Source organism: Canis aureus, chromosome 21 (assembly GCF_053574225.1).
Source record: "Canis aureus isolate CA01 chromosome 21, VMU_Caureus_v.1.0, whole genome shotgun sequence".
NCBI lineage: Eukaryota > Metazoa > Chordata > Mammalia > Carnivora > Canidae > Canis > Canis aureus.
Window position 1 is genome coordinate 49,473,607 of NC_135631.1, and position 19,209 is coordinate 49,492,815.

General features: G+C 40.9%; 1 protein-coding gene across 4 annotated transcripts in view; it reads left to right on the forward strand.

Annotated features, from left to right (window-relative positions):
- The window catches only part of HECW1 (HECT, C2 and WW domain containing E3 ubiquitin protein ligase 1), a 441,131-nt gene that overhangs the window by 197,309 nt on the left and 224,613 nt on the right, over positions 1-19,209 (forward strand). For all 4 annotated transcript variants that reach the window (XM_077864126.1, XM_077864125.1, XM_077864127.1 and 1 more), the window contains exon 4: positions 10,971-11,078. In XM_077864126.1, the coding sequence (XP_077720252.1) occupies positions 10,971-11,078 (108 nt within the window). The remainder of the gene's footprint in view (positions 1-10,970; positions 11,079-19,209) is intronic.

The following is a 19,209-nucleotide window of genomic DNA, read 5'->3' on the forward strand; positions in this document are numbered from 1 at the left end:
TTCATTTCTCTTTCTTTAGTCTCATTGTTAGTGTATAGAAATGCCACTGGTTTCTGGGCATTGAGTTTGTATCCTGCCACACTGCCGAATTGCTGTATGAGTTCTGGCGATCTTGGGGTGGAGACTGGGTTTTCTACATACAGTATCATGTCATCTGCGAAGAGGGAGAGTTTGAATTCTTTGCCAATTTGAATGCCTTTTATTTCTTTTTGTTGTCTGATTGCTGAGGCTAGGACTTCTAGTACTATGTTGAATAGCAGTGGTGAGAGTAGACATCCCTGTCGTGTTCCTAGTCTTAGAGGAAAGGCTCTCAGTTTTTCCCCATTGAGAATGATTTTTGCTGGGGGCTTTTCATAAATGGTTTTTATGATATTGAAGAATGTTCCCTCTATCCCTACACTCTGAAGAGTTTTAATCAGGAAGTCAAATGCTCTGTCTGCATCTATTGAGAGGATCATATAGTTTTTGTTTTTTCTCTTGTTGATTTGATCTCTTACTTTGTTTTACAAATGTTGAACCACCCTTGCATCCCAGGGATAAATCCCACTTGGTCATGGTGAATAATCCTCTTAATCTACTGTTGGATCCTATTGGCTAGTATCTTGGTAAGAATTTTTGCACCTATGTTCATCAGGGATATTGGTCTATAATTCTTCTTTTTGGTGAGGTCTTTGACTGATTTGGGGATCAAGGTAATGTTGACCTCATAGAATGAGTTTGGAAGTATTCCCTCCTTCCCTATCCTTTGAAACAGCTTTAGTAGGATAGGTATTATTTCTTCTTTAAATGTTTGGTAGAATTCCACTGGGAAGCCATCTGGCCCTGGACTTTTGTGTCTTGGGAGGTTTTTGATGACTGCTTCAATTTCCTCACTGGTTATTGGCCTGTTCAGGTTTTCTATTTCCTCCTGTTCCAGTTTTGATAATTTGTAGGTTTCCAAAAATACACACATTTCTTCTAGATTGCCTAATTTTGGGGATATAGTTGCTCATAATACATTTTTTTAAATCACTTATATTTCCTTGATATTGGTTGTGATCTCTCCTCTTTAGTTCATGGTTTTATTTATTTTTTTTTTAATTTTTATTTATTTATGATAGTCACAGAGAGAGAAAGAGAGAGAGGCAGAGACATAGGCAGAGGGAGAAGCAGGCTCCATGCACCGGGAGCCTGATGTGGGATTCGATCCCGGGTCTCCAGGATCGCGCCCTGGGCCAAAGGCAGGCGCCAAACCGCTGCGCCACCCAGGGATCCCTAGTTCATGGTTTTATTAATTTGAGTCTTCTCTCTCTCTCTCTCTCTCTCTCTCTCTCTCTCTCTCTTTAAATAAGGCTGGCTAGGAGTTTATCTATCTTATTAGTTCTTTCAAAGAACCAGTTCCTGGTTTTGCTGATCCGTTGTACAGTTCCTCTGGTCTCTATTTCATTGAGCTCTGCTCTAATCTTTATAATCTCTCTTCTTCTGCTTGGTTTAGGCTTTATTTGCTGTTCTTTCTCCAATTCCTTTAGGTGAGAGGTTAGCTTGTATATTTGTTTTTTTCCAATTTTTTGAGGGAAGCTTCTATTGCAATGTATTTCCCTCTTAGGGCTGCTTTTGCTGTACCCCCAAAGATTTTTGAATGGTTGTATTTTCATTTTCATTGGTTTCCATGAATCTTTTTAATTCTTTCTAATTTACTGGTTGACCCAGTCATCTTTTAGCAGGATGCCCTTTAACCTCCATGTGTTTGAGTTTCTTCCAAATTTCTTTTTGTGATTGAGTTCTGGTTTCAAAGCATTGTGGTCTGAAAATATGCAGGGGACAATCCCAATCTTTTGGTATTGGTTGAGACCTGATTTGTGACCCAGTATGTGATCTATTCTGGAGAAAGTTCCATGTGCATTTGAGAAGAATGTGTATTCAGTTGCATTAGGATGGAATGTTCGTTATATATCTGTGAAATCTATTTGGTCCCATGTTATCATTCAAAGCCCTTGTTTCTTTGGTGATGTTCTGCTTAGAAGATCTATCTTTTGCTGAGAGTGCCATGTTGAAGTCTCCTACTATTAATGTATTATCTATATATTCTCTTTACTTTATTAATTGATGGATATACTTGGCAGCTCCCACATTCAGGGCATAAATATTCATGATTGTTAGGTCTTCTTGTTGGATAGACCCTTTAAGTATGATATAGTGTCCCTCTTCATCTCTTATGACAGTCTTTGGGATAAACTCTAATTTATCTGATAAGAGGATTGCTACCTCAGCTTTCTTTTGAGGACCATTTGAATGGCAAATGATTCTCCACCCCTTCAGTCTGGAGGTGTCCTTAGGTCTAAAATTAGTCTCTTGTAGACAGCATATAAATGGGTCTTGCTTTTTTATCCAGTCCAAAACCCTGTGTCTTTTGATGGGATCGTTTAGCCCATTCATGTTTAGAGTAACTATTGAGAGATATGAATTTAGTGTCGTCATATTACCTATACAGTCCCTGTTTTTGTGGATTGTTTCTATGGGCTTCCTCTTTCTTTTACGGAGTCCCCCTTAATATTTCTTGCAGAGCTGGTTTCATGGTGATATACTCTTTCAGTTTCTGTCTATCTTGGAAGCTCTTTATCTCTCCTTCTATTCTGAATGAGAGCCTTGCTGGATAAACTATTCTTGACTGCATGTTCTTCTCATTTAGGACCCTGTATATATCATACCAGCCCTTTCTGGCCTGCCAGGTCTCTGTGGTGAGGTCTGCTGTTAATCTGGTATTTCTCCCTGTATAATTTAAGGATCTATTACCTCAAACTTCTTTAAGAATGTTCTCTTTATACTTGAAATTTGCAAGTTTCACTATAAATGTTGAGGTGTTGAATGGTTCTTGTTGATTTGGGTGGGAGGTCTTCTCTATCTCTTGGATCTGGATGCCTGTTTCCTTCCCCAGATTTGGGAAGTTCTCAGCTATGATTTGTTCAAATATACTTTGTGGTCCTCTCTCATCTCTTCTGGAATCCCAATAAGACAAATATTCTTCCTTCTCAAGCTATCATTTATTTCCCTAAGCCTTTCCTCATGCATTAATTGTTTTTCTCTTTTTTCCTCAGCTTCCTTCCTTTCCATCAACTTATCTTCTTAACTCACTCTCTCTCCTACCTCATTAACCCTAGAAGTTAGAGTATCAAGTTTAGACTTCATCTCATTTAAAATATTTTTTAATTTTGGCCTTATTAGGTCTTAAGTTTTCAGTAAGTTCTCTAGAGTTCTTAAGTTCTCTAGAGTCCTTTATGCTTTTTACCAGAGGCACCAATAATTTTATAATTGTACTTCTGAATTGTATCTCTGACACGATATTTAAATCCATGTCCAGCAATTCTGTGGCATGGAGTATTATTTCTGGTTCTTTCTTTTGTAGTGAATTCTTCTTTCTAGTCATTTTGTCCAGTGCAGAGTGACTGTATGAGTGAGCAGAGTCAAAAATATCATCCACAACCTAAGTAAAATACACCCTAGACAATTCCAAAGGCATTAGAGACAAAAACATAAAAGAAAAAGAACAGAACAAAATAAAACAAAAGGACCACTAAAGTGGAAAACAAATTTTAAAACAAAATTGTAAGAGTAAAAAAACAAAGAAAAAAGGGGGGTGATGAGGAAGTAGTGGTTGAGAGAGAATATAGTCTCCCCAAGGGGACCTAGAAGGTGATCCTCTTGGTTCTGGTGTATTTTGTTCTGTATGTTAGAAGATGCTCAATTCCAAATTTATATAAACCAGCAAAACTTATATAGAGACCCGACATCTACCACAAAAACCTAAACAAGAGGGGGACAGAATGGGAAGGAAGAGAGAATATATTCTCACAGAATGAAGTAACACAGTGTTCCACTTGGTTCTGGGTATATTTTGGTCCATGTGTTAGAAGTACTAACATCCACCATTATAAAATAAGACAAGACAGAAAAAACAAAAAGCAAAAACCCATAACTCATATCTACCAAAACTAAATTGAATACATTGAAGGGAATCCAAAAATGAAGATTATATCTAAAACATGTAATTGTAGAAATGTGAAAGTTAAGAAGGAAAAAGCTTGAAAATGAAGAGTTGGTAAAATATAGTAGTTAAGGTAGGAAAAGAGAAAAAAATACTGGAAATTTTTAACCTGAAATATAAATGAATTGTAATGAAAAAAGCCTCTAGTTCTATATACTATTTTCCCTCAGTCCTGGGGCTTCCCAGTGCTACTTGTTCAGTAGTCTTGCTCTTCCCTTGTTCTTCCAGCTGGTCTTCTGCAGGAGGGGTCTGCTGCGCTGATTCTCAGGTGTCAGTGCCTGGGTGGAGATGCCCGGCCCCTTGCCCAGGTGCCAGGCTCAGGATGAGCTGTTTATCCTGTGAGGCGTTTGCTCCCTAGGGACCCTGCCTCTCCCAGGTGAAAGGCAAAAAGGAGAGAAAAAATGGCGGCAGCCAAATCTTCAGCTCCAGAGCTAAGAGCTCCCCTCAAGTATGGAACAGCAGTCTCCCAGGCCACACTGCTTACATGCTCCTGGGGCAGGTGCAGGTGCACTGATCTGCACAGATTACAGGGCGCCCAGTGGCGTGAGAGTTCTCATTATCCTGTGCCCTCTTGGGGTCCACTTCTCCTGAAGGGAACGGAGGACAGCTGCCTTTGTCTGTTGCTGGGCTCTAGGGTCAAGGGAGCTCTGGTGCCGGCCTGTGGAACCAGTGGCTTCTCCCAAATGCCCTGGGAGGGTTGCCCAGGAGGGTTGCTGTATTCCAGCCCTTTACCACAATCTGACTGCAGTTTAAGGTGAGTTTTCTCCTGGTGCCACTATTCTTATTGTGTCTCCGGGAATATTGAGGCTTCACTGCCCCTCCGGCCTTTCAGCCCTATTTCCCTGCTGAGCACTTATCAGTCAGGGAAGACTCAGATGTGGATTTTTAAAGTTCCAGCTTGTCCAGAGCTCGGCTTTCATGCCCAGGCTTGTTGTCGCTGGCCTTTCAGTGGCTTCCTACAGCTCCACTTCCAGGCCCAGCTTGTCAGGGCTCTGTTGTCCCGCCAGCTTGCCTGGCTTCCTGCAGCTCCCCTCCCCACCTTCTCAGGTTGAATTTGTAGGTGCTCAGGATGTTTTTAAAGTTATCTAGGTAAGTTTGTGGGACCAGATGAATTGAGGACCCCTACTCTTCTACCAGCTTTCCTCCTCTTCCCCAATATTTAAAAATTTTAAACTCTTTTTAGGATTATCAATTAAAAAAAAAATAGCCCTTCCTTTGACTCTCTTGGAGGCAGCCCCTATTAAAACTTCTTAAATATGAAATAAATATGTAATTAAAATTATGAAAATATAATTGAATAAATGAAGTACATATACCATGCTCATAATTTGCAAAGCTAGCTTTTGTATTAATTTAAAATTTGAATTTTAACAAATCAAAGCATTATCACATGCTATACCATACTATATCTATACCACACTAGAATTTGCTCAGTAATTTGAAACATGATGGAAATTGAGTGCATTCATTCTTTCAAAACTCAACAAACCAAGAGGTGATGACGGAGAGCAAAATTAAAATTAAAAGTTCTTTAAAATAACATCATTGAAGAATTCCCCATAAACTGGTGCCTGGGAACATATATTCTCTTTCATACTTTCTAGATTTCTCCTCCTGAGTGAGGTTAGAGATTATGGTCTGTATCAGATTAATTCCTTGGAATTTTTTGAGGCATCTTCTGTGACCAATACCTGCTCAGTGTTTGTGAATTGTCCATGTATGATCATAAAGAAAGTATATTTTTGCTATAAATAGTGTTTGCACTATTTATTATCTATCTAAAGATAATTTTATATATACAGAGAGAATATATATATAGATATTGAAATATATATGCAATAGAGAGAGATGGAATGATTTTATATATATAATGTATATATAATATATATAAAAATATATACATTTTATATAAAATGTGCCAACTGAAACTTCTGCATCCTGAGGCGGTGTCCTCACTTTGCCCAGTTCCATGGTAGCTGAGGTAGCAATGGCGACAGTTTCCAAGAACCATGTAGAGCAAGGACACAATTCTTATATGTACACATTTCAGTTCACAGAGAACCTGGCATATCAGGACTCTCTCTCTCCCTCTCCTGTGCATTTAATATGTAGAAAGTTTAATCATGTATATTCTAATCATGTATATTCTCTTTTGATTTTTGAATGGAGCATATCAAAAATTGCTAGTAAAAATTTTTTTAATTTTAATCTTATCTATTTTTACCTTCACTTCTGTAGATTTTATGCTTTGTATATCTTGATGTGAATTACCAAGTACATAAATGTTCATGAGCTTTTCCTTCTATAATTTCTTAGTTTATTATTACAGATCTGTCTGTGTTCCTTGTGCTGCTCTTTGCCTTGAATTCTGTTTTTTTTTTAAACTATTTAAGATTAGTCTCTGTTTTATTCTGCTTCATGTTTGCTTGACCTTTACTTTCAAACTTTGTCATTTTTTCAATGTAGCCATTTGTGTGTTCTTTTATATTCTGATCAAAGAGTCGCTGGCTTTTAATTGGCCAGAATAGCACATTTACATGATTGTATTTACTATTATATTAAGACTTATTTTTACCATATTTCTTCATATTCTTTACTTACTGCATTTTTTTTTCTTTTGTTTTTTTCTTTCCATCAGATAGATCTATCAATTTAAAAATTATATTCTTATTGTTCTTATGATGAATGCTTTTAATCATAGACCAGATGTCCTTAATCAAGGGTATATTTCCTCCCATTTGCTTATCAGAAGGCATGAGTTCCTCGAGAAGTGGAAACCAGGTTGCATTTTCTTTGGGCTTAAGAGATGTAGGTAGTGGATCAGTTCTTTGTAACTGATTCTGTGCTCACTTGTCCATCTTGCTCTCAACAGCAATAGTCTTTTTGTTGTACACTTTTCTATTATAGATTAGGGCATAGAAAGCCTGGCTTCAGTTTTCATCTTGAAGACAAAGCAACAGAAGTACATTTCATGTTTCTCAGGTGTACTGTTTCTATAAAACCTCACTAGAACTTTCTGATCCAAATTTTTAACAACCTGCAAAGATCTTTTCTCTATTATAGACTGTGGAATAGGAAGTCAGATCCTACACACTAGAAGAAATAAATATCATTCAGCAAATACAATCTTTTTTGAGGAACTTAATACATCTCTATATGTTCTGTACAAAATGAGTAATGACAAAAACTTTAAATAGTACTGGCGTAAGCTAATGTTTCAGGCTATTATTAATGGTTTTGCACATTAATCATAGAGCTTTGCCATAGAAGGCCTCATTGTTAGCCTCGAATATAAACAGAAATATCTACTTCCTAGTGATGTCTGACACTGTTCTAAGACCACCACCTGGATTCATTCATTCAGTCTTCACAACACACTTTTGAGGTTTATATTGATACTATACCTATGTTGTAGTGAGGACCCAAAGACACAGGGATTAAATAAGATGCCTAATATCACATACTTACTAAGGTAGCCTAGCCTCCCTGCCTCGAGGGACTGTAAATATCCCTGTAATCACACAAACATTGCTCCCATAAAAAGACTTCCCCCATGACAAAGAATATGGAATAAAGAACCTTGGGACATAGGACCCAGGGGTTGCCAATCCTCAGGGTGGCAAAGAGCTTGGCTGGGGCCCCAACATCCATTTCAGGCCTCTTCTCTTCTCCAGTGACTTCTCCTAGTGCAGAATCTGGTCCTGAAAACTTATATGTCTCAGACTCCTGTGCAACTACCTTCCAGATGCACACTGGTCCCTTTGTCAGGTGCACTTGTACAAGATGGGGAAGGGGGAAGCAAACCCCAGGATTCCTTCTACTGGTTAGCGTGTGGCTGCCTCAGGCATGGCTTTGAGAAATTCAGCCTTCTACTGCTGTGCCCTGCTGTCCTCTCACTCACTTCATGGGCAGTGTGGCGGCCGCAGGTACTCATCTTGCCACGGGCTGGTCGCTCTCTGTGAGTGGGGCAGCAGCCTCCTGCCCTCCTGTGTGCTGGCCACAGCTGCTCTATGAGATTCTTGAACTTAGTTCCCATGAGGCCTCTCTGAGTGAGGCATAAGCAGGGCCTTGGACTTATTCTGTTATTCTAGTGCTGTTCCCAAAGGCCCAGACTAGAGTCCATCTCTTCCAAAACTGAATTCTCTGCATTAAATCCCCTTCTGCATGAATAATCTGGACCAATTTTGTTTTTCTGCATCTGACCCCCCCATAATACACTTGGATTTCCAAGTGAAGATCAGTAAGTTTTCTAACAATTGGCAATAAATGACTTTGGGGAAGGAGTTAACCTCTCATCACAGATGGTCCAGGCAAGAATATAGACTATTCTATTTTCTTTATTTGTTATGGTATTTGTTATGAAGTATTATCAGCGTAAGAGAATGTGCTGCTTATCAGGACCAATTGACTGTCTCTTAAAATATGTGTGTTTAAACGTGTACAGTGACATGTATCTTATTCTCTTTAAGATGTGTTATCTCGCCATCCTTGTTAGTCTTTTCTGATTCTTCCCGCCTACACACCCCATCCTTTTCTCATTTGTGCCCCATGCTTCCTTGATATTTAACCCATCCTTATGCTTACTGTAATCCATTGAAATTGCCCATTTTCTTAAATAAATCCCCAAATCTATTAGAAACTTCTGAAGAACATAGGCCATATCTTGTTCACCAGTGTGTCCCCACAGTTTAGCACAGTGGCTGGAGAAAATATTACACAATTGTTTAATGAATGAATGAACATCCCCTTTCTAGGTATTATTTATGTGGAAACCTGATTGTAACTGTTAGAATGAATATTCTAGTGATCAGAATGGAGAGATTCAAGTAAATACCTCTCCTTAGAGAATTGGCATAATGAGGAGAATCTCTATCTGGATGCGAGACTCGTTATATCTGTGGTGAAGACCCAGGGAGCTAGGAAAATATTATGCCTTTTTTGCAGCAATGCAATTACTGTAAAAGACATATTATGCAATCATCTTAGTAACCCAACCAGGGCTCTGAACACACACTGTGAATATTAAGACTGACAAATTTTGCAACCAACTGATTTTCCAAGAGATACAAAGAGTTGCTGCCATTAATGAAGCAGAGATGGTGTTGCTTTGCCCAACCATCTTTGCCAAAGAAGAGACAGCCAAAAATGTGCGATCAACATGGCATGTCACAAGCACATTGACCAGTTATCTCATTTAATCCTCCAGTAGTGGGTCCCAGTTATTAGGTCTCTGGCTCCCACTTTGCCGGTGAGGACCTGAAGAGGTAGACGTAATGCCATTGGTACACAGCACAAAGGGCCTTGCAAGCTGGGTCCTTTAGCTACAAGCCTTGCCCTCTTTGCATCTCATTCTAGCCTGTTCTCCCAGTCTAGACAGATGCAGAACATGTTCCCAAGGACATCTTAGCTGCGAAAGGATAACCATGACCTAGTTCCTTTCTGCAGAGCTAGGGTTTGGGGCCCTCCCTGAGGAGCCCCTGAGTTCTCCTTATTCCTTGCGTCACTGTGATGGATTTGGGGTCTCAAACATGGTTTTCCCATGTTTGAGTCTGGTCTGGTTAGCCTCAGACCCATCTAGCTCAAGTGGTTACTTTCTGGTGAAGTGGAAACTGTCAGGGACCCATAGATGATCAAAATAAAACTCATAACCCTGTCTTATGCTGCACTGAAAACATGAGGAGTAGAACCAGAGAGGAAGCAGTCAGCTGGGACTTTGGAGATCTGTCCTCTCCAGAATGCTGGATCCCTCCCTGGACACCAGCTTTAAGAAGGATACTGAGGGATCCCTGGGTGGCGCAGCGGTTTGGTGCCTGCCTTTGGCCCAGGGCGCGATCCTGGAGACCCGGGATCGAGTCCCATGTCAGGCTCCCGGTGCATGGAGCCTGCTTCTCTCTCTGCCTGTGTCTTTGCCTCTCTCTCTCTCTGTGACTATCATAAATAAATAGAAATTTTAAAAAAAAGAAGGATACTGACAGTTGTAATGTGATGAGCAAAGAAAGAGCAGGAAAGGAAAAATACACAGTCCCCCACAGGCTCGTCTCAGTGCCTCCATGCAGCAGACTCTCCCTCAACTTGGGTGCTGGACACCATGTCAGGGCCTCTCCCTCCTCCACACAAACACCCTCATCTCTACGCTATGGCTTCTTTATCCCTCAGTGCTTCCCTGAGGCCCTGGTGACCTCCTTCCTTGAAACCCCATCAGAGCACCCTGTTCTTTTCCTTCTGATTCCTTACCACAGGTTGTATTAATACCTTTATTTCTTTTCCTGGTGTTTTAAAATCCATCTTCAATTATTTGTAAACTTTAGTTCAAAAAGGACCATTTTAGTTTGGCCCAACACCATGGTTCCTGCATTTTCCCTCGCATGACAGATGGTTGGATCTCAACAAGTATCTGTTGAATGAACAAATGAATGTATGATTGCATGAAGAAATGGGTGGATAAATTCATGGATGAGTCCCAGATTTTAAAGGATGATAACAGATACTTAGGCTGGAGAAGAGATGCTACAGGGTGGGGTCTAGAGGACTGGGACCCAAAAGAAAGTGTGATTGAATGTTTTCTTTATGGCTCATTCACAGACCCAAATAGAGACAGTAACTGAAAGCTTTAGGAGGAAGATTTTCACACGCAGATTTCACACATGTAAGGGCTATTCAAAAGTGAAATGGACTGCCATAGAAACATATTTTTCTGGAAGTGTTCACGAACCAGCTAGATGATCTAAGAAGTACTGCAGAGTACAGAGGAGATTCCTGCATTATGAAGGGGTTGGTTCAGAGGGTACATGAGGATACTTCTAACTCTCTGACTCTGATTCCAGGGTGCTTTCTCTTCTGTTGAGTTGGAGGTAGTATTAATATTTTTTGCTCTTTTTCTTGTTTCCCTAAATATACTGTTAGCTGATATATTTTTCTATTCTGCTTTCTTTCTTTCCTGGGAATATAGATGAGGTCTTGTCAGAAAACTTTTTGGACTATAAGAACCGTGGAGTCAATGGTTCTCATCGGGGCCAGATCATCTGGAAGATTGATGCCAGCTCTTACTTTGTGGAACGTGAGTACCTTTTCCATTACTGTTGCTCAGGAAAAAGCAGAGTTCAACTGCTTTGTTCTTTGTTACGCTGCATTGCCTTCCCTTAGAAAGTTGCCATGTAAGAAAGCAATAGATTTATGAAATGCTTAAAAATAGTGAGAAGTGAGCTCTAGAGCAGTTGGGCAACGGCCATCCAAACCAGCCTGGGGGGTCATTCATTTCAAAGAGAAGTTTGGCTCATGGTCATTCATAGGCCTCTGGATTCAAGACCTTTTGGCTTGGATCTCTTAACTTTCACTTTGTGGCCCCTCCAGGTACTCTCTAACTTTGCAATAGTTGCCTCTGCTGTATCTTATCATCCAGTTTGGGCTTTGCCTGAGCCAGTTCTTCAAGGCTCTCTGCTCATGGTCTCATCGTGTTGGGAATATTCCATGCTTCACTGTGATCTTTTACTCTGGCCACAGTTTCCTGGGATGCAGATGATACATTACTACCACCAACCGTTTCTTTGATTCTTGATATACTGACGTTTCTGGGTATATAAACTTGTCTTCATGTATTTTAGTGGGATGTTTTCTAAAACTATCTGCTATCTTTGAAAAAGAATCATTTTTACAGTTAAGGAAGGGTTCTTTTCATAGGTCCCCATACTGGTACATTTCCCATCACATGAGGAAATAGCCATGTAGGCCTCATGTTTACCAGCTGAAGGAATGCACAGATTGCCCTTATCTACAGGTCCCTCCCATCCCACTTGGTACTGGAGAGTGCTAAATTGAAAATCCCTTCCTGCATCTTCTTGTTCATAGCAGAGATTCAGTCAGTGTAACACTTCTGAAAGGCAATGATGAAATACTCCCTTGTTTCAACTGTCCAGTTGTCAGAGGAAAAGATATGTGGCCAGGAACCTAAAGTTGTCTATTATCATTTGACTCAGGGTTCAAGAAAAACTATTTGCTTTCTATATGCTCTATATACTCATGTTTTGCTCCCATTTTTATTCGCTCTCATTTCCACTCATTCACTCAATAAGCATTTTAAAAGACCTTCTATATTTCAAAGATCAGAGATTTGAAAATGAAAGATCTGGTGTCTGCCTGCTAGAAGTTCATAATGTCTCTCCTCTTGGAAATGATACAAATGCTATATAGCATCAAATGTAGATACTATCAGATGTAGAGGGGACATGATTTTATGAGATGCGGTTGGCCCTTGACTTTGGTTTAGTCATAATGAAGTTCCCAACAAGAGACTCCCTTTTTCTTAATATTTATCTCCCTGACTCTAGATTTTCTCCTCCTAATCCATTTTGCATGCTGCTGCCAGACAAAACACCTTAAACCCAACTCTGATACTGTTTGCCTAAAAGACTCATGGCTCTGCTCTCTGACTACCTTAGCTGGAACTTCTTTGCCCTGCTGCCAAGACCAAACAAGACCCACCCTCATCCTTCAACCCTACTTCTTCATCTTCCCCAGCATGCTCTCCTTTGCCCAAGTCATGCCAAATATTCCCCATTCCACAAATATTTATCATTTATCATAAAGGACATAGGGGGTTTGGGGATAAAGATGGGTTCCAGCAGGTGGTACCAAATTTGACTTCCCAAATGCCAATAATAACAAGAAAGGTAAACATTTGCATTAGTAATGAATATTAGACACAATAGCTGACTGTATACCCCAATATACATTGGACGTTGTGTGGAGAGGCCTTCTTTACTGTACATCTGTTTTCTTCTTGGAGTTCTAACTAATTGAGAAAGACACCATTTAGGGTCAAAATGTAGTATCAAGTCAAAATGGTGTAGGAATGAGCACATCCTACAAGTTTTGTCTTCATATATACAATATTGTCATAATTGAGAGAAAGTGTATTCAAACTTGGTTAAGTAGTAGTGCCCTAGAATGAACAAATAGCTTGCCAAGTCATATTCAAAATAGCTAAAAATTGAACACTTTAGAAAAATGACATTTTACAAATGTCCTGGTGCAAACTTGAGAAGATCTCACTCAGCAGTATACCTGTTGGACTAGCAATATCTCAGTGCTTTGGACAAATGGATGACAGTGAAATTGAGAAGATGGATTTTATATTTTGCAAATACATCAAACTAGTGTTCAATATACAAACAATGTGTTATTCTGTACAAATGTAATATAATTTGTCAAAGGCTAACAATTTATCAAGAAAACTCTTAAGTTTGCAAATGATTGGAATATTAACTCAGGGCACACATATAAATCAAATAAATTAGAGTGCTGTCATGGATTATAGCTTTAGGAGTCTGAATGCATTAAAACTGTATATAATATGCTATATGAATCTATATTTTTAATGTGAAATAATTGATGCTTTCAAAAATGTATGATTGAAAAAATGCCAAATTAACAAATAGGAAGGGATTGAATGTACAAAATGTTCTAATGTGGCTATCTTTTAAGCTATCTTTTATTAATGCATCAAAGCATCAAAGTTCTTCTTGTATAATAAAAATGCAGAAGCCAAGCCATTATCCAGAAGGTTACAGAAATTTTTGATATTAATAAAAATAAGACTCTTGCAGTCCTAAATAGTAATAAACACATTAATTGGTAAATTATACCTTCTTAAAATTAAAAATTATTTTACAGACTTTGCACATTGGCCAGATTTCAAATGTTGAAATACAAACAGAAGGCCATTCTTTCTATCTGAGGATTAAATTAAAATAATACATGAGGTTTTTATTTTATTTTCTGTTTTTATTTTTCCTTTTATAAGAGTAGAAGTAAATTGCTGATTACCTGGAGTCTATAACGTTCTAAAGTACATTTCTTTGGGGTTACGATTTAATTTAGAATTAGGTAATTGCTATTGATTTATATGATTTTTTTCAAGGTCTGACTAAATCAGATTTTGAAAGTACTACCAAATTAGGAACGTTGAAAACAAATATTTCCTGCACTCTCCAAGGAGTTACATGCATGATAAAACACAAAAGAAATAAAACCTGAGTTGTTTCCTTTTCTCTGGCATAATTTTTCCCTAGTGGGCCCTCGGCTGTTTCACTCTAGTAATAATTGCTATAATATGAGAACTGCAAAAAGATGCAAATTGTAACGACGAAAGAAAGAACTAGGGAAGTTTCAGCTTTCCTCATCCCGATCAAATCTTACAATGTTGTGTCATTACTGTAACCCCATTACAATTTTTTTAATATATGCCATTGAGCTTAGAGCTGGCCAGACTCAAGCCTCAGGAGCCACCACAGCCCTTGCTGACTGTATGGCCCTGTCGGAACTCCTTCCACATTGGGGCTTGCATTGCCCAGAAGCAATGACTCTACAAAGTTTGGTTTCTTTCCCATCTTGTGGTGGATTCTATGGTGAGGGCTGAAGCTGTTGCTTTCCTCTAAGGACAGCGGCCTGCTGATTGAAGGACCTAAGCTAATTAGGAAAGGACAGCACACAACACGATGCAGGTGTCACCATCAGCACATCTGGTGGCTTGTCACCGCACCTGAGACTGTATTGGAATTTCCCAAGGTGCTGGGCCCGGGAGCCACACCCATTCCTGTTGGTTTCCTATCAACCCACACAAGCTATCTTTTTAACAGACACCCTATCATATGCAGAATATGGGCTGGTCGCTCTTTTGTAATTGAAATTTATTGGAACATAAAAAAAAAAAAAAGGTATTTTTCTTGATCTCTGGCCCAGATCTGTTCCATGTAGCTCCCTGTCCATTGTAGCTCCCTATTGGTAGTAGGAAGGATGGAGTAGTGTGCCTTGAGCCACCACTAATTACAGCTGAAAGGGTTTCTTACAGAGGGACCTCCTTATGTTGTGTCATGTTATCACAGTCATGAGCCTGGCCTTCTCACAGCTGTCTGGGGGTAAACCAGAAATCCGCAGTCCTTTTTTGACTGCTCTGCCTTGCGTTGGTTTCCGGCTCCTGCTCAGGTCGTTGGTCCTGCCCTGCTTCCAGGTTGGCCCCTCACACTCAGCCTTTTCCCATCTGTGCCCTCACTTCCGGAGTCACACCCTGATTACTGCTTGCTCTGATTCTATTACCCAGCGTTTGTCAGAAGACTATCCCTCAAACATTTCCAGTCCTTTTCCATCCATCATCCCAAAGTTAAAAAACACACAATGACCCCTGATTATACTTAGCAGCAAATCTAAGCACCTTAGTCCTGCTGTAAGTTTTTAACAACACCCATTGAGTGAGGTGAAATCTATGCAGATGGAAGGGGGTCAGGATTTGCCTCTCAGCCCACACTTAGGCAAGGGGCTTCCAAGCAAGAGGTGTGTGGGTTCGACATCCACCCCAGTGTGGCCTGGTCTGTCTCTTCATCTATAAAATGACCCATAAGGCAGCCCCATGATGAACTGATTCACCCCATGAGGGCCAGATGTGTCTGAGATGGCCAGGTCTGCTATGGAAGGAGAAGGCTTTTAATTAGGGATTGTGGTGCGACTCTGAGAGGGTCAGATCAGCAGTGTACATTCTACTTGGCATTTCTCCCCAGAGAATGGACAAGTGGGTGTCATGGAGATGACTGTGAACTAATGGCTTTATTCAGAGAGTTTTCTTTGGGAAATTCTTTGCAGCTAGAGTTGAAGACCGAAGGGCACTGAAGGAAAAGCAGGGCTCCAGGAGAACTAGCTGGCTTCCTCTCATTAGCATTTTTGGCACATGCTTTCTCCTCTCCGGCACTGCAGCAAGAGCAAGGACAAGAGCTGAGAGGCCACTCAGATTCATGATTAGACACAGAGAGCTTGTCAGGTCGACAATCCAGGTGGTTCAGGTGACACATTGTTTGCAGCCTTTTATTTGAATCTGGGCATACTTGCACCAGTACTGCTCTGTTGTTAGAGCCGGGATGGCTAAGATTGCACTGTGGGCTGCCATTTTCAATCACTGATTTGTTATTTCCTAGGAGGTGTTTCCATTTGTACTGTAGTAAACATTTGAGTCATAGGCTCCAAGCCCTCAAAAAGTCTCAAGTCTACTTGGGGAGACTAAACATAAACCTGGCGCTCACATTGCCTCACAGGTTTCTTTGTGAGGAGCAAGTATGGCTCCATAGAAACATCCACAAGACAGTGGGCACGCATTATGTCATCTTATTTTAATTGTATAATTCCTGGGACACCATGGCAACCCTGCTGTTCATCCAGTTTAACACCATCCCAAAAGGAAACCATGGTCAAAATTGCACTCTACAACAATCACGAAAGTAATTTCAATATTGCTTATGTTCTTACATTTCTTAAAGTTTGAGAAAAGAATGTACAGTTCATAACAACACTCCTAAAATTTATTTTCTTCTTTCACCACATAATTCCTCCAGTTTTCTTCCCACCTAAATGTCTCTATTAACCTACTCTTGGTTGTAGCTTACACTCATGGTGCTCTTCTCCCCTTCCTTATTTCTTTCACATTTTTCTCTAAAAGCCTAAAAGAAGTAATCTTGATGGAGATAAATCTCCTGGAATCATAGAAGAAGGAACCTATATCACCAAATATACAATCACTCGCTTGTTAGCAAACCAGAGTCGAATATTTATAAATATTCACACAGTAATAACATCTAGGCTGCCGGAGGCCAACCTAAGTGTGCAGTGGTTCTGGCTGAACAGGGCCAATGAGACAATGGGAGTGTGGCAGTGAGAGGGCAGGGCTTCAGGTGGGAAAACAAGTCATACAAAGATATACAAGTGAGGAGACGCATACAGTAGGCTTGTCCTCAGTCTACCCAATGTGAGAAGCCAAACTGTTAAGTGCAATCACTTCTTACCATGTCAAATATTTCATTCCATCTGGGAGCAGCAAAATTGATCTTTAGTCCACAGAGGTGTCATTCTATCAGATTAGATAACAGACAGTAAAAGAGTGACTAAGCATTATTACAGAAAACAGAAAGATATAACCAGACAGTCTGTTCAGATTTGCAGCAATACCGATAGTGCTGGCTTCTAGTTGGATGTGGGTCAGATTCTCCCAATGAGATGAAAACTCTTAACACAAATAAATGGTCATGTCCTATTATTACAGACTGAGACTATTCTGGAGTAACCTTGAGTCACCATTTCAATAAAAAAAAGAAACCATACACATTCACCCACCTCTCTTAACCCTATAGTGCTAGAGGACTACCGGGGATCGTTCTTGTCTTCGAGACTTCAGATCTAGAGGTAGAGGCTTGGTTCCTGCCCTCTAAGGCTCTTGCATTCCAATAGGGGAGATAATGCCTCTTACTATGTCCTGTATCAGTAAATACAAGGAGCATCCAGCCCAGCTTTGTGGTACAGAGTTGGTCATCATTCATGCATAAGAGGAGCTTGTAGGGAGACTGGGCCAGTGGGAAGGAAGGGCTGGTGTTGGGGGCCAAGTGGTAGAGAGATCATTGTAGGTAAGGGACTGCATCTGCAGAGGCATGAAAGTATGAAGGGTGAGCAGTCAAGGAAAGGTGAGAGTTGAGGACAGAGCAGAAGGAGAGGAAATGGAAGAGGACGAAGAGAGATTATAAAATGTGGAGGATTAAGTATGGCCACAAATTCCTTGACAGTCCTCTCGAGAGAAGGCATTCATGTCTTCTCCCCTGTGCAAGTTTCCATGCTAAAGTGAGGCTGTGCCAACTTCCAAGCCTAGATTTTTTTCTTGAAAGATTTTATTTATCCATGAGAGACACACCATAGGAAGAGGGAAAAGCAGGCTCCCTGCCGGGAGCCCGACGTGGGACTTGATCCCAAGACTCTGTGATCATGCCCTGAGCCAAAGGCAGACATTCAACCACTGAGCCACCCAGGCGCCCCCCAAGCCTAGAGTTTTAAGAGACTGGTAGCTTCCACTTCCTACCTTTAGAACACTCACTCTTGGAACCCTGAGACAGCTGTGCTATAAGAAGCCCAAGGTAACCTTGTGGAAGGTTGCATGGAGAAATGAGTGGCCAGCCCAGCTGCTCCAGCCATCCCCACCCAGGGGACAGCAAAGGAGCAGCCCGGCTGTTAGCCATGGTAACAGCATGCAAGACCCGGAAGGAGAGCCGTCCAGCTGAACCCAGTCACCTCACAGAACTTGAGAGATTATAATACAGTGCTGTTTTAAGCTGTTAAATGTTTGGTTCCTTTGTTGTGTCACAATAGAAACCATAGCATCAGAGAAAACCGAAAGAGTAGGCCATGGAAATCAGAGAGGAGAATCTATCAGAGGAGGCATTGTCAACACGATCTGGTGAATGCCAGTGGAGGGCTCAGGGAAGACATGGTCTGGAACGCATCTGTGGAGAGATGCCTTATGGGACCTGTGGTGTTTGTGAAGAGAAAAATCAACAAGCTGACGAGAAAGACTGCAGGCTGAAGAGTAGGGTGAACAGTTCGTCCCATCTTGTTCAGAGGGATCCTGATTTGGGCTCTGAAAGTTCTCAGTCCCAGAAACCTCTCAGCCTTGGGAACACTGGAATGGAGCTGGTCCTCTTGGACATCTGCACTCACAGAGAAGAGCAAAGTGTCTGAGTGCTCTTCCGCCAAGGGGGCTATGAGAGATTCTGAAGTGGCAGCTTGGGGAACAGGACTGAGATGGGCTCGAACACGTGTACCGACTGAGTGGAAGGAGCCATAATGTAAAAGCTCTCATTGATTTCACTGGTGTCCAATTTCTTACATCCTGCTACACTGATGACAGCACCATGAGGAGGACACCATCACCACCACATCTGAGGAATAAACAGTCTCTGAGATATATGGTAATGTGTGTAGCCGACCTGAGGTATACACCGGGCTCACTTGTTTGTGCTCATCAGCCCCAGGGAAGAGTTGGGGGGATGTTGGACATTTGATGGATGGGGGCTCAGAAGGAGTCAGAAGGAAACAGGAGGCAGAGACAGAGCCCAGCCTTTCCTAGAAACCCTTGACCTGTAGGGAATCGGTGACTAGAAGAGTGGTGGGGAAGGATAGGGACAGGACCCGAGGACAAAACGTGTGTCTGGACCACCTTACAGCACCCCTTTCCTAAGAAGAAGGTAAATAAGAAGAAACTGGAAGAGCTCAGGAGTGATTTTCACCTGTACCGATGAGTACAGTGAAATTAGCACTTCACAAAAAAAGACTCTCCCTGTCCCTCTCAAAGCCACTCTGTACACAGAATGAATCTCTTTTACTCAAGA